Genomic DNA, 16,279 nt, shown 5'->3' with positions numbered 1-16,279 from the left:
ATGTCCAAACTCAGCTTCTATAGATCAGTCCAAGAACAGCCTATTACCTCGCCGACTTAAACACCACGTGACCGCATAAAGAGCGCTTTTTATTCCGAGCGCGTCCAGAATTGAATCTCTAAAGCCATGCACATGTGTGTTTTCACATCACTGTATTTATGGCACTCAAGCGTTGGAAAGGGGCTGGTTTAAACAGCTGCACACATGACATGTGTCTTCCGGACCATGTATGGACCAGGGCTGTTTATATTAAATAAACCCTCCATGACAAACTTAATAGTATAGGTTATAGTCACTCTTTCTGGCAGAAAATGGTTCATCCTTTCCATACAGTAGGAATTGGAGGGAGCATGGAGATGTTTAAAGTCAACGTGGGATGTTATGATTTCACACATAGCAAACTGAGTTTGGATTGTCCTGGAAGAGAGGAGCATGTGTTTGGCTCAACCAGTGGGTTTTAATAGTGACTGGCACATATTGTCCGGCTGCTTTGCTGTTATCTGTGTGTGTGTGTGTGTGTGTGTGTGTGTGTGTGTGTGTGTGTGTGTGTAGCTGCATGCCTCTTGCAGCTTCCAGAAATAGAAAGCAGGGCAAATTGTGAGCAGAGATGAGCGCCAACTGGGCCACACTGTCTTCAGGCCAGAGGTTCCCACATATATTAGTTGTTGAAATATTGGAGGTTTTGTCACTGGGGCAGCACATTTTTGCCCGATGAAAGGTTAGAGTTAATAAGGGTTCAGGACCAGTTTCATACATATTTGTATTTTGTGTTTAAATGGGGTATCAGGTGGCCTCAAAAATGAAACATACTTCTGTTTTATTTGGCCAGTATGTGACTTTGACCCTCATGTGGAAGAGGTTTGATTGTGAGATTCGCTACTTAATTCTTGTTTATATCTGACCAGATAATGTGGGACATTTCTTTAATATTCGTGGAGATTATTTTTGTCTCATTGAGTCTAACAGTTGTTTAAGAGTGTCAGTCATTATGTACATGTGCACCCTCCTGGATTCTCCATGGTGTCTGTTCTCTAATCTCTTGGAGCCTGAGCTCTTGATTCTTTGCTCCAATTAGCGAGCTGCTTCATCCCTGGTGATGACGTCTGCAGCCTCCAATCTGTCACATTTACTCACACACACACACATTCACACACAGAATCATATCATATCATTTGTTTGTATTTATGAAGTGGGTGACATAAACTCTGACCATGTTTCTAATACCACCTTTTATGCATAACTACTCACAGGCACATAAAGCACTTCTGACATTGGTTGAGAAAACACATTATACTGTAAAGTATTTTTGTGTTATGATAAGCTAAACGAGTTGTAATCAAGATGTCTTATGGTTTTTGAAGATTGTCTCAGGCAGTTCACATTTTACCGTATGGATTTGTATTCAAATGTAAGGACACATGTTGTGTTGGCGGGTCTTCTTAATGTGAGTCATGCAGCTCAGCAAACTGTCAACAATATGTCTGTTTTCAAACGATAAAGACTGGTTGCCGTGGCTGCCAAGCTGCTGAAGATGCCATTTGGGAGATAAGGGAGGCCTAATAAATTGCAGCAGTGAGGTATTTACATGAGCTGAACACAAGGGGGCACTCCTGGGCAAGCTACAAAAGTTTTAGCCAAGTCCATTTCTGTGTAAACCCTTCAGACCCACATTTTCTTATGCAGGCATGAATCTCATCTCACTACAGAATGCTTCCCATGACAGGCACATACAAACACATTTACAGTGCAGTTACTGACACATAGATGTGTTGTGTGCGGTATGTGTATATTGACTTGTTGTCTTGTGTGTGTTGTTTTCTCCCGCCGCGGCCTCTGTCGCCCACAGAGCAGTTAGTGTTGACCACCATTAGGCAGGAGGCTTCTGAACTGCAGGACCCAGGCGCTACCATGCGCGCCCGCCTCACAGACAGGTTTGACAAAAGTGAGTTTGCTCGAATTAGACTGGATGACGCCCCGTTTGTTTCTGGAGTCCCAAGGTGCATGTGGCCATGTGCAACAGCTAGGAGCAGCTGTCTGCCAACCTCCGGCCCTCAAGAGCTACAATATGTAGTTACCAAGTGTCTCTGGATCTTGTCTGAAAAGGTTAAGACATGATATTACTGCTGCTGACCCTGAATACTCTGTAGCTCCTTGGGGCCTGGAGTGATGAATGCTAAACAGGAATTAACCCTTTCACTGCATGTGCTTGTAGGTAGTGGGGTGACCACTCATGTCAGACCGTGCTGACGAAGACAGATCGCTATGCACTGGGGCAAATCGTTCGATATGAAAATATATGCATGCTGTAGAACACACAACACATGCATCTATGGACATGGCATGCCTGGAAAGCACATGCACATGAACACTGCTGCATGCATGTACAATATGTAACTGCTGGGTGTAGAGATTGGGCAGGGGAGTACCTGCATGTAGGGGCTTTGCATGTATTCCGGCATTAAAAGTTGTATGTTCACCTGCGCGTGTGAGAGAGTGTGTGTATAATACACTATCAATGTGTGTGTGCATGTGTATATGTGCATATGCATACACTAGCGAAATGTGTGTTCATGTGCGTGTAGCAGACTCACCTGTAGGATTATCAGAGTATGGATTAGCAGTAGGTGAAGTTGCAGAGCAGACACAGATGGGATTATCATGCTTGCTCACTTGGCCTGTAAGAGGCTTTCTTGCCTTACCTCCTACTCCGTTACGGTGGCAAATGGACCCACTGGGAACGCTAGCAGCCTGGTCAACCAGGACCTGCACATAGGACCTCCAGGTCACCTAGGAGACCCGGACAGCCATGGGACGTAGGGGTCAACCAGGCAGACGACGTTCTGTTGGTAATACTTTCCTGATCACACAGTGGGATTGTGGACTGGACAGAGACAAATGGGGCAAGATAATTTGTGTTTTAGTAATCTAACTAAGTCTAAGTTTTTGAAATCAGTGAGGTGATTGTGGTTTAGTGTGTAGCTCAAGAACACTTTGACAGGGCCTGTGGCTGCTGGAGGATTAAAACCTGAGACCTTGCTGTTACAGGCAATGACTTGAACAACTTTAACGCCATGTTGCCAAAGACAGGAAGACAAAATATGCCGGTATAACATATTAATCTGATTTGTGCATGCACATTCAGCAGACCATGTGTAATTGCATCTAAATGGTTTTGACAGTTTTTCAGATAATAAAACAGGGAATAGTGGAATATCTGTTCTGCCTTGTGGGGGCGGGAGTACTTTGACTGCTGGAGATAATTGTAGCTATTCTACTATAAATGCTATTATGATTCATAGCTGTTTCCTTTCTGGCTCATTACATTTCTGAATTGGTTTTTTGGAAGATAGTGCATCTCTATTAGGCACGATTCATAAGTTACGTTTGTGCCATTTCAAACACAATTCTGGAAGTCGTGCTAATTGACAGAGCCGCCAAGGGAGACGCCGCGATAGTGGCTGACATGTGAGTTGTCCCTTGAGTGAAGGCTTGGGCTCAGCACCAAGGCAGAGTGTCTGGTGAAATATGCTCTAGCATACTAGAAAATGTAGATGAATTATGCAGCCTGTCTCGTTGCATTATTCAGTAGCCTAGCCTGCTTTCTAACAGTGAAAGTTTGGCATCAAGCCAGGGCACCTTGGGTTCAACCCAAAACACAACTGGTGTACACTATTAAGATATGATGAAGCATGACGTGTGACATCCTCTTCAAATTACATCTATGATGGATTTAATTGTATGCATTTTGAGACTACATTACCCATGCCCTGCTCATAGGAATGGGTTGTTTCATCTGCTTGCTATGTAAAATGTTTGTTTTAATACTGTAGACTACTGATGATATTAAACTATTAGGCTATTAATCTTCTCTACATAATGGAAACAAGATTGCTCGTTGATTAATGCATAGGATTGTTTTTAAGCCTCAGCAACTAAATGGGTGGCCAGCAGTATCTGCTCGCAGGGTGTTTGTTGAAGGGGGATCAGTCTAGTCTTACCTGTTCTGGCTGCAGGTTATCAGACCTATGGTACCTGTCCGGCTAGTCTGGGTGCTTCATGTGTAATTTACCTGGCTGTGCTCTGCCCGGGTTTGCTGCTGACTCATCACTGGCGCATCAGTAATGAGTTACGGAGGTGACTGCAGCTCTACTCCATCAGAGATGAGTAACCGAGGCATTGATCTGCTCAGAGATGAATCAGAGCCGAAGTGGGCTGCTGAGAAAGCCGTTATTGATCTGTTTGGAAAGGTAAAGAGTAAAGGGGTTAAAAGTAGAGATGTGGGGGGAATGAGGGGCACAATAAATAGTTCAACAAAAACAAATGAACACAAGGTATAGAAAATATATAGAAAATAGGGTTGCTTGGTGACAGGAAAAAAGATGTAGTTAATGTGCTTTGCCCCTCTCTACCTTTGACCTTGTGTCATCCTTTATCATTTCTTTACAATCACCCACTATCTTGACTGACCCCAGTGACATTTGCAATGTGGAGTCAGTGCTGAGTTGTGACACATATAGCTCTAATAGGTGCAGAGGTAACAGCCTGGTAACAGATAGAGAGATGAGGGATAGGCTGCTTTATTATCATTTTGTTTGGACAGACTTTGACCCTTGCTCTCTGCCTTGTGCAGACATGTGCCTGTGTGGTGTGGAATAGCACTATGCTAAGGTTGGAGTTTTTAACAGTTTCCTTGAAGGAGCAGGCTTCTTTTGTAAGGAGAGAATGGGAATTAAATATATTACCACAGAAAAAAATAAATATTGTCCTCTAATTTATGGAAAATACCTCCCGCTTTGCTCTCATTTTGCCTGGGAGTGCAATATTTGTAGCTGTTTCTTGTAAACACACAGGCCTTAATGACTCTTTCAATGGAAAAGTTGACAGCACATCCAGTATTATGGTTGACTGGCTGACATCTTGGTCATTTTACAATTCATTGCCTTCTTAAGAACAAGAAGCAGTGGAGTGGAGTGGAATGTAATGATATTGAATTAATTTTGGTTATTGATGAGGGGAGAGAATGATCCTGTTATTTATTCTATTGTTGTAGTGCTGCGGGACTGTTTCGACTGAGTTTTGGGACTGTGGAAACTCAATCTGCGAAACCCTGCCACTACTTTTTCATGTCTAAATTATAAATGCAATTAGCCTGTTGTTGTTTTTCACTTACAGACATAGCCTCAGACAGACATGCATAATGCACAGATCCAAAAATTAGAATTACAATAATACATTTTAGGAGAAATAAGTGCTTGTGGAATTATTATAAAGCTAATATCGGAATATTTAGTGATATTAGCTCACTGTAAATGAACAATTGAGCTCTAAATTTACACTACAAGGTCTTTTGGGAATAATATAAGAATATTATCAAAAATATTATCAGGATTTTTTGAGTGGCTGACCAGATAAATGTATTCTAGATAATATTCGTATTTGCTGGAGATACAGTATGGCGCATCTACACTAAACAAACTAACCAGAAAGATGAGCAGAAACCTGTGTGGACTGGTCACTGTTGCACAGGCATCGCAGCGGAGGGGAAGCGACATAAAGTGATCTCCTGACGGATGGCTCTTGTCTCGGGGATGTCATTTGACCCATCTGTGCTTGACCGTAAGACCCCAAGGCGATATCAGGCTTCTGGCCCTTTAAAAGCGGAGCCCCGGCTTTCCCCCTCCGCTGCACTGAAGGAGCTCCATATGGCTTCCTCTCGTTGTCTCGGCTGGTAGTAGTGAGCAGCTCAGCATCAAATTGGAGGGAGGAGATAGTCCAAATCGCGCCGGAAAAAGGCTTCCCGAGGCGGCAGGTGGCCAGATGACACGGCGGCGGAGCTTGGGGGTCCAGTATCTTTCACAAGGGCCGGGAGCTTCCTCTTCAGCAACGCCGAAGGAGGAGAGAGTAGGCACGGGCGTGCTGCTGCATCAGTCCTCGCCTAGGTCTGCCGTTGTTGTACCAGCTGAGTAAACTGTGGCGTCCAGACCCGTTTGCGCGTCTCCCACTTCCCACAATGGCCATGTCGCGCCAGACATACTCACTCGTTATTAGGCGCAGTGGAGGATGAAAATTGTCCTGCTCCTGGAGCTCATGCGTGGGTGAATGAGAGGAGATCACGACGCTTTAAAATGGTTGGAGATGACAAAGCCGGTCGGGCGGGGAAGCAGAAAGTCTGCAGGAGGAGAAGCGTGTTGCATCCTCTTCTGTCACTTTTTTGGGGGTGGGGGGTGGGGGGTGGGGGTCATTTGTGCATGTAGTCTAATAACAAGCGTGATGTGCGCCGGCTCTTCTCTGTTGCATATGGAGTTGACGTGCTGATAAAACAGGCAAACCCTGCGTGTTTGTTCGCCATTGTGCATCCCTCAGCACATCCATTATACGCGGGGGGGTCCCGTGGGCGTCGCGAAACGCGCGTGTGTGCATTGACGGTACCTGCATAATAATACTGAAAGACAAGGGGAGGAGGGGGGTGTTTATAACGGAAAACGTCATTGAATCGACCCCATCGGCTCCAGCATACATCAGCATACAGTAACCTCTAGTACTAATTGGTCGCCTTCGCTTTTGAACTGTAAACCTCGTCTCCAGTCTATGTCTGTCTCTCTCTCTCCCTCTCTCTTGCTTTCTCTCTCTATCTCTGTCTCTCACTCGCACTCACTCAGCCTCGCCTCTCTCCCATCAATCCAACGGTGCAGGACCTGCTTGCTCGTCCGCCGGTTACCGCAAGGCAGATGATGAGATGTCCGGGACCACTTCCCAGGCGGATCCCATAGACGCCACGGCGCGGATTGTGCTGCTCAACCGGCCACAGAATACCAAGTTCTGCGACAACCATGTCAGGTAGGTGCCACTTATTATGATGTATGTTGTGTTGCTTATGCACTGACTTTTTCCACACACTGGAAGTCAGAGCTGAGCAGAGAGGTTATGTAGATCAAAGATAATTAAATGCTTTAGTTAAATGTTGTTCTGAAGTTTTAAACAATGTTAAACAAACTGCAGCCAAGAAAATTACACCACACCAGACTTATGAAATCCACGGTCAGCTTATTTGATACTTTTTTGTGTTTAATCAAAGGTTGATAAACCCGTCCTGACCATGTTTAATTATAAGACAAATGTATTTTTTTGGGCTGCAGCCTTTTCCAGGGAGGTCAGAATTCAGGGTCAGCTTGTCAGGATTCTAAAGGACACTTGTGCACCAAAAAGCAGAGTCGATATTTGCTCACAGGGGCTTTACACCCATGTTGTCAGGACAGCCTGTTACAGCCTGTTTGTATGTTTTTCTACCTGGCATGCCATGTCTGCTGAGTAGACTCTGGACTATTCAGGTTTTGTTTTGTTTTTTTCCCCTCGTAAATATTTCCCGTCTTTTAGTTTTGCCTTAAATAATAATATAATAGTAAATAATAATAGTAAACTAAAAGAACCTCAAAGGAAAACCTTTTTAGTTCTTTAGGGTCTACAATTCACAGGTGATAAGCCGTTAATAACTCACTTATTAAGTGATCATTTGCAGCTCTGCCAAGGCTGACTTATGTCACTGCCTCAAGTCCACGAGGGAATCTCAGTTGAAAATTGCTTAGCTTAACAACTTAACATGCTTGTGTTACTTAATCAATACATACTCATGAATGTTTAAGGCTGTCCATGAAAGTAAAGTAACTACATTCCCATGTGTTTACATAAAATACAGAGAGCGCTTTAGCTGTGTCTATCCGATCATAGGTGTATTCTGTGTTTGTGTTGTTAGAGAAACTGTGAGGGATATTTGTAAAATGAGTGGATGGTGTTTTCATCTGCTTGACAGCCTAGGATTTCACTGAGGATAAAAGCTGTCTGATCTAATTTCTCAGGCCCAGGTCAAAGGCTGTAGGTGTGATTCTCTTAGTCATGACATTATGCGGTCTGAGCAGCTGAGGCACGAAGACTACAAATCTAGGACCACAGTCTAATTTGCACACTTTACAAGAGTATCATTATTTCATATGTTGTGCTGCTGTGTTGTAGTGGCCCCTGACCCCTTGATCCAGCAGCAAACATATAAGTGAATATTCTGCTCGTATGTACTTTTCTGTCATAGGCAGGGTCATGGGCAGGGCGATATGGCACGTGCAGTGGAGAACCTCTTTTATCACCATCATCCCATATGTCATCGCATATTTTATGGCCTCAGCAGTGGTTGTAAATACTGCGAGTCAGGCAAACAGTATTTAAGTTTGATTCAGACAGACGCCGATGTAATTTGTCCCTTGTCTTTACGTTTTTATTATTCCTATTTGTATATGCTAACTGTGGCTGGCGCCAAAGGAGCACAGGGCTCATGTTCTGTGAGTGGAGAGCTTGTCGTTAGTCAATTGACATTCAGTGGCCTCCCATTAATGTCAGCAGATTCAATTTCACTTTTAAAAGAGCCTATTTCTGCTCTACTAATAAGATTAAGGCGGGTGCTCCTTGGGTCATCTGATTGGATCATGTGTGGTGTCCTTCCCTCGCTGTATGCTGATTGGAGACACAGGAGCGATCTGGTTCAAGAGGCGTGCCCTTTGATGTCCCAGTGTTCCTGTAACTCTTTAGTTTGTTTTAAAGGTTCAATAGCCTTATTGATTTTTCAGAGATTAAAGCCTTGTAGCTTTTATCTATATACCCAGCTCACCTCCTCTCCATTCCCTGTGTCCTCCACCTCCATATTTCACCCTCCGCAGTTGCTTTTATACAAGCTGAGCATTAGTGCTGCTCTCCTGCACAAACGTAAAAAGTAACCCGCTCTCCTATTAAACTCACACATAAAAAGAGAACTTTCATTACAAACACTTTCACTTTTCAACCAATTACCTGCCAGTGTTCTGATTTTTTTTTTTTACCACTCAGATGAATGACTCCTCTTTGACTTCAGTTCAGTGTTTACTTTCAGCCTTTAATGTATGAAGAACACCTGCCTTGTTTTATAAAAACACGACAAAGCCACACATCAGCAGGAGAGCATAACCCCTGCAGCTAACAGCTGTTAACACCACCACAAAGTTGGACATCTATAGTATGAAAAATAACAGCCAGATGTTTTTTCTTTTTTTTTTCACCCCGGTCTGGTGGAAACGTGTTTGTGTGTGAGCATGTGTGTGTGTGTGAGGATTCTGGTATCACTTGTCTTTGATTAGATTAAGGCAGATTTATCCACTGGATCACAGGTGTAGTGTCACTAAATCCTAGGTATCTAGAGCATCAGGGTCAGGATACTGTGTAGGTGTTCAGCGTCTGTGTGTGTGACAGACCAACAGCTGTTGCCTCTCGGTTTTGTGTGTTGTATGTCTTGCTCTTTTTACTTGTCTATGTGTGTGAGAGAGGTGGTTCTAGTTTAGGAGACCTTAGGAGATCCTGAACTATGATGCAGGGTTGTTGTTTGCCATTCAGTATGCACTGATGCACACACACACACACCAGCACACACACACACACACATAGACACACACAAACACGCACTATCCATTAAACAAAAGTCATTTCAGAACCTCTTACTGTTCGCCAACAGGCCTTGACTTGAAGGTTGACTCTATTATTTTTAGACTCTACTGTAAAAGCTCTTACGGTAGCTCCTGGCTATAACAAGGCTAATCAATATAGTTGTCTGATCAATACAGTTGATTGACAGACAGGTTGAGGTTGCCAAGGTTTCTTGTACCTATTTTCTGGGGTGTCGGGTCTAAATTTAGGTTGTTGGATTAAAAGTCTTGGTCTATTTATAGGTGTAATGTGTGTGCAGCCCATAATGGCTCTGTTTGTTCTCCCTGGGCACAATTGAGTGTTAAGATTTTTTTAAGTGCTGCAGTTACTAAAACCCAAATGGAGTCTGTTGTTATGTAGCCTTTAAGATAATGCTGTTGTAGTGTGTTTGGCTAAAAATCATTAGCACACCATTTATGCATTTTGCTAATGCACTATCTGGCTCTTCTTCATCTTTTGAATGTAAACAAAGTGTTAAGTATTTTCTTTCTTTGTGTTCTTCTTCTGTAGTACCACAAAGTATGGTGTCCTCACCTTTCTGCCCCGATTCCTGTATGAGCAGATCAGGCGGGCTGCCAACGCCTTCTTCCTGTTCATCGCACTCATGCAGGTAAACCTCACACACAAAACTCTTAACAACAGCGGTGTGCTGTTTGTTTGGTTTCAGCTTAAGTCTGTGGCCCGCACTGGCTTTTAGATGTGAACAGCATCAATAAGAGTCTACTTTGAAATATTCTAGGATTCCCAGAGCCCCAGCTATTTCTGAAATACTGTATTATGAATTTTTGAAAATTGATTTCTAAATGGCAAATGTTAGGGTAAATAATTATGATGAATATTAACAAATGGGTTACAGGCATAAGCCACTATTATTATATCATACTTATCAGATATTGCTTATTTTTTTACTTTTTTTTTCTTATGACAGATTTTGGAACTTTTCTGAGATGAAAAAATTGTAAAAATAGGAAGAAGTTTCATAGAGGATAGTCAGTAGATCGCACGCTGTTGTCCCTACCTGACTGAATGACAACATTTTCTTTTCCATGGATGGTAGGGAAAGAGGAGCACTTGTTTTTTTCCCCTCTATTTGAGCCTCATGGAAAGTCACACTAAGGCAGTATTCAGACCAAATCAAGCGTTGCAGTGCACCTCTGCAGCGGAGGTGTGGGGTGTGGGTGTGGGCAGGTTTATTTGTAACCTCCGTGAAACAATCAGAAAATAACGTTTTATTCCTCTCATTCACTCTCGCTACCGTTGCTCGCTCTCTTCATTCACTCTCTAGCTTGCTCTACTACTGCTGCTCTCTCTCTCTCTCTCTCTCTCTCTCTATTTCTCTCTCTCTCTTTGGTGCTTTCAGCTCGCTTGCACTCTCTCTCTCTTTTTTTTCTCGTGTATTTTCAAATGAGTCAGGAAGCTGTCAGCAAAGTCTAACTTTACTTTTAAAGTTATCAAACAAAGAGAAATGTGTAGTAATGTCCTCCCTCGTGGCAGGGTTGTACAACTGTGATCAGTCTGATCACTGCAGTGTGACGTCGGGTTGAGTTTCTCTAAAAGATTATTCGGGTTCAACTTTCTCACTGCTGGCCGCTGTGGTGCCCCTGTGGCCCCCAGCCCTGCAGCGTTTACCCACTACCCCCATTCAAATGAATGGGAGGACTGGTGTTTTCACCACAGCGCCTGATTTGGTGTGAATTCAGCTTAACTTCTGTCTTGCTAACATGGCTCCACCTGCCCTCCAAGGATTCATCATTATGCTTCACTGCCTTGTGTGATTTGAAATAAAGGGATGTTGAGATGATGAAAACAATATCTGTCTCAACTGGTATACCGTCAGTAAGAGAATGCAACCTGGATCAGTTCTTGTGAATAGCTTGTGTAAAGCCTAATGCAGTAACAACTGATGTTTGTCTGTGCCATGATGATCCATAATGAATACTCTAAGTTTCTCAACACTCACTATTAACAATGATTTCTGAGTGCTGCCTCTCTTGACTCTACATACAACTCTACAATACATTTCTGATGTGCTTGTACGTTATGAAGCACCCAGACCCTTCAGGCCATCTGGGACAGGCTTACTCACTGTTCCCAGGATCAGAACTAAGCCATGTGAAGGAGCCTTTAGTTTCTATGCTCCCCACCTGTGGAACAAGCTTCCTTGAACAAGCTCATTTAAATCACGGCTCAAAACATTATTGTTCACTCCAGCTTTCCAGTAAATTAGATAGGCACCATCTTATTAATCTTTAACTACCTATCTGCTTGTTTTTGTTTTGTTGTTTTCATTGTTGTTTAAATACAATCTTAATGTCTTATTGTCTTATTTTCAGTGTATTTCTATTCCCTTGTAAAGCACTCTGAATTACATTGTGTCTGAATGGTGCAATATAACTAAAATTACCTCACCTTACCTACCTAACCCTACCTTACCACTCATCAGCAAATCCCTGATGTATCACCGACCGGTCGCTACACAACACTTGTCCCGCTCATCTTCATCCTCACCGTGGCCGGGATCAAAGAGATCATAGAGGACTATGTGAGTACCACAGCAGGAGTTAGGGTTTGTAAATGTTTTAAGTGTGGGAAGGACACCCAGTAATTATCTTGAAAACTAATGCATCTTCTTTGATTTCTTTACAGAAAAGACATAAAGCAGATAACACAGTCAACAAAAAGAAGACAACAGGTATCGGCTGCATGTGTGTCTGTGTGTGTGTGTGCTTATTAATGTGCATCAACTGTCTGTGCACTTTTCCATGAGTGTGCTTATGTCTATTTGCGTGGTTTTGTTTTCCTTTCATGACGGACTGAATGGCTGTTGTCTGTCACTCACTATAGTGCAGGCCACGCAGCCTCAGACAAAAGTTTAGTGGCTCTGAATACTGTATGAGAGCTGCTCTATTGGTTGACTGATGGCCGTGTTGTCCTTGTCTCTCAGTGCTGCGTAACGGAGCCTGGCAGACGATCATCTGGAAACAGGTAACACTACTATCACAGACTTAATTTCTGTTGCTTTCTCACTCATCACTGCTGTGTTGTCTCTTGCTCTCTCAGTTTTACAATCCAGTTTAACATACTCTATTGGCATAAATGACTAAGAAGAAGCGTCAAAGAAGTAGAAGAAGCTGAAAAGATTAATTTCCTCTAACAATAGAGAAAATAGTAAGTGAATTAGCAATTGAAACTACAGTACTGTTTGGATACAGCAAGGTGTGTCCACACTTTTAAAAAAACATCCAGGTAATAAACCAAAAGATGCCACAATTAGGGAAGAATTTCTGCAAAAACAGAACAGTAATAAAATTATATAATATAATAGATATCTACTGCAATTGATCTGCAACTGCAACATGATGCTTTTGACTCCTTTAGTTTTGTGAAATTGGGGATTAGCAAATCATATTTCTTAAATGATTACATTACAGTTTCAGAGAAGCTGCATTTCTGTCTCTGTCTCACCTGTTGTGCATTGATCACACATTCTCTCCCCTTCTAGGATTTCTTGTGTGCTTCGTTTATGTGGCCAGACTGTGGTCACTCAGTCTTTGTTGGGTCAGGATCTTTCTGTGCTTTGGATGCGAGACAGTAAAAAGATACCTTGCGAATTAGTATCGATGATTTAGGGCCAGATAGTAAGTGAGCTAGCTGGTTTGTTGTTTCTGGCCTTGATCTTGTTTGTTGAATATTTTGGTTTTCTGCAGTTTCTGCATAATCTTAAACCAAATTAAAGTTACCTGAAACAAATGGAAGTTGTTATAGTGCAATCCATGATCTAAGTACAGTATGTTCTCGTAAATCAAATGAGTAACTATTTCTTTGAGATCTGGTCTTACGTACTCTATAACTGCACCCAGCTGTGTACAGCCCTGGTCCAGCAGGTCAAATCAAATCAAATTAGAGTCTTTGTTATGCGAGTGACAACAGTGTAGAGCAGGAATTTACCCCCTTGTTTTTCAGGGTCAGAACAGGTGAAGGAATTTGCTCCAGCTGCTTTCGAGAGCCTTTCTCTCTGTGAATGGACAGATCTGTACTTCTCTTGTAAATTTCTGTTATTCACTGATTACACATTTTGCCTTTATTGTAAATCCTAAACTTCATTTTTAAGGATTTTGTAATTCCTCCTTTTAATTGGAGTAACATGCAAAAATTCCCCTTGTGCTTTGTATGTGATGATTAATTACACATTGTGAGATCACTAGAGTAGTGCTTTGGTAGAAAGCCAATTTGCCCTTACTGTGGTCAATAATGCAGCAGTCAACATTCCTCAGATCACATCTCATGGTATGTGTTGTAGTCTTGATTACCTCCACTCCTCTATAACCTGAACACAATCTGATTTCTTCAGTTCCTAGGAAAACAAGCAGCCGGAAGAACATGATAAAATAGTTTAGACCTAGACTGATATAGCACAGTCTGACATTGTTTTAACTTGCCTGTCCAACTTGGCGATGACATCCCCAAATACTTTCCCAGACTGCTGATGTTATCATATAGTTATTTCATTGGAATTGAGTAATCCAATGTGCCCTCACAAGTATTTTTCTGTTTTTCTTCATGGTTTAAACTGTCATGTAGTTTCTCAGAATGAATTTTCAAAACCCTCCAGTTTTGCAAGGCTGAATTTTCTCACTGGTTGTGACTTATGCAGCATTGTACTGTGTGCCAGAACTGATTTGATCAGTGAACTCAACTTTTTCTCATTTTGTTCTCTTTCTCTCTCTTATCTACATGCTTGTAATTTCCTTTGTGTCCTACTCTGTCCACCCCTGTTGCAGCCTAATCAAAACAGTTGAAGCTATGCGCCACTGTGCTCACTGTCACTTTATGTTTCGTCTCTCCGTCTTTGCTGCCTCTTGGCTGCTCACTAATTGACATGCCTTTTTTCCCCCCTCTCTGTCTTCCTCCCTTACCCCGTCCTATTGCCCCTTCCCCTCTGCCTTAACACCCCTCCCTCTCTTTTCCCCATTCCACTGTTGCACTGCTGAACCCTGGCCACAAGGTGGCAGTGGGAGACATAGTGAAGGTGACCAATGGCCAGCACCTTCCAGCTGACATGGTTATTGTGTCCTCCAGGTCAGACTTCACTGTGTGTATGAATGTGTGTTTCTGTTTGTGGGCATGCATATGCATTTGTGAATGCATGTCCTTTAATATGTCTGCTCAGTTAATGTATTCCAATCATTTGTAGTATGTATGTTTTTAAACTTACATATTTACTTCTTAATGTAAATATTATTAGAGGCTGTAAATAAAGAAGCCAGGAAATCAACGACTTTAACAATTAAAGGATGATCAAAAATCTCATGGATTGATTGTCTGCTGATTTATAGACTACTAATTTCAGCACTACTATGTTTTGATGAGACCCTGCCTCTTCTTCACAGTGAACCACAGGCCATGTGTTACACTGAGACCTCCAACCTGGATGGCGAAACCAACCTGAAGATTAGACAGGTAGGACACTGGAGCAAATCTCAAGAGCAGAATGACTCCTGTAGTTTCTCAGTATTCTCAATGCATGGATTCGGCATGTGGTCATTGTGGAACTTCCTCCCTGACCTCAAATGCATGTTGTAAAAACAGTCTGAAAACCAAAATTTTAAAAAGTTTTTGCTCTTAATTGTAGTAGGTTGCCCTTTGTAACACTTTTCAAATGAATAAATTCATTTAAGACCATTCATTTAGATAATCTAAGATCCACATGGTCACACACAAGTGATTGTGTTTCTTGTAGTTCTTGTTTTATTTCTATCTCCTGGTTTTATTGGTGTTTTTCCCGTTTAGTACCTAAGTTTTTATGAACCTTGTGTTTTAAAGAGGTTTGTGATCATTCTGTTTGGTAAAATAAAACTTGACTTAATTTGTCATCCAGGGTCTCTCGCTCACAGCTGCTCTTCAGAACCTGGAGGATTTGATGGCATTGTCTGGCCGTTTGGAGTGTGAAGGCCCCAACAGACACCTGTATGACTTCACTGGTACACTGCGGCTGGAAAACCAGAAGTGAGACACACACTCACACACACATACATACATAATTTGTTTCACGATCAGTTATTAATGGACTATAACAGGTGCATTTTCATTGTTTGCTTAATTCTTAAATTTTTAACCAATAAGTCTCTTGGTAAATTATATCTTTGTAAAAACAGACCTGGCAGAGAAAACATAGAACTATTTGCATAATACAGATTTTATAGTTATCTGATACAGCACAAATGAGATGGAAAGAGGAAAGTGCAGCCATTCCCAGTAAAAGCATTGCATTGTTCATTAATTGAATTAATCAAAAGGTTTCATAAAATAAACATTTGAGGCAAAAAAGGTTAAGTTTGGTGTCTTGAAAGAAGAAAATACTCAGTATGATACTCAGGAGTATTAACACCATGCATCTATTTTACTCACAAAAAAAGAAAAATCCAGGTTGCCCTGAATCTACATTCATTTATCATGTTTAGTTGCTTATCACCTTTTTTTCTCCTCAGTGCTGCTCCCCTAGGTCCAGACCAGGTGTTGCTGCGTGGCGCCCAGCTCAGGAACACGCAGTGGGTTGTGGGAATTGTTGTCTACACTGGCCATGACTCCAAACTGATGCAGGTAAACTTAATGTCTTGTCTGGATTCAGTATACTGAGTCAAGGCTCCATAACATGTGAGTGGGTGGGCATTTTGGAGTTGATTTTCATTTTTGTACTAATTAAAATCTCCCTTCCTTGTGAACTTCATCTAAATAGTTTAGGACTTTTAATTAACTATGTGACTCATTTATAACTGGGAGA

At 42.1% G+C, this 16,279-nt stretch overlaps 1 protein-coding gene across 6 annotated transcripts in view; it reads left to right on the top strand.

The window, feature by feature from the left end:
- The window catches only part of atp8a2 (ATPase phospholipid transporting 8A2), a 51,180-nt gene that overhangs the window by 2,455 nt on the left and 32,446 nt on the right, over positions 1-16,279 (top strand). For 2 of the 6 annotated variants that reach the window (XM_067577871.1, XM_067577872.1), the window contains 10 exons: positions 1,847-1,942; positions 6,693-6,837; positions 10,009-10,108; positions 11,942-12,040; positions 12,145-12,190; positions 12,443-12,483; positions 14,504-14,577; positions 14,889-14,958; positions 15,377-15,504; positions 15,987-16,098. In XM_067577871.1, coding sequence (XP_067433972.1) covers positions 1,847-1,942; positions 6,693-6,837; positions 10,009-10,108; positions 11,942-12,040; positions 12,145-12,190; positions 12,443-12,483; positions 14,504-14,577; positions 14,889-14,958; positions 15,377-15,504; positions 15,987-16,098 — 911 coding nt within the window. Of the gene's footprint in view, positions 1-1,846; positions 1,943-5,531; positions 5,940-6,659; positions 6,838-10,008; positions 10,109-11,941; positions 12,041-12,144; positions 12,191-12,442; positions 12,484-14,503; positions 14,578-14,888; positions 14,959-15,376; positions 15,505-15,986; positions 16,099-16,279 lie in introns of those variants that run through there. The other 4 variants (XM_067577875.1, XM_067577874.1, XM_067577873.1 and 1 more) reach the window with 4 other exon arrangements.

This window comes from Thunnus thynnus, chromosome 21 (assembly GCF_963924715.1).
Source record: "Thunnus thynnus chromosome 21, fThuThy2.1, whole genome shotgun sequence".
In the NCBI taxonomy this organism is placed as follows: domain Eukaryota; kingdom Metazoa; phylum Chordata; class Actinopteri; order Scombriformes; family Scombridae; genus Thunnus; species Thunnus thynnus.
The sequence above is the reverse complement of the archived record's forward strand: the minus strand, read 5'-3'. Positions and strand labels throughout refer to the sequence as shown.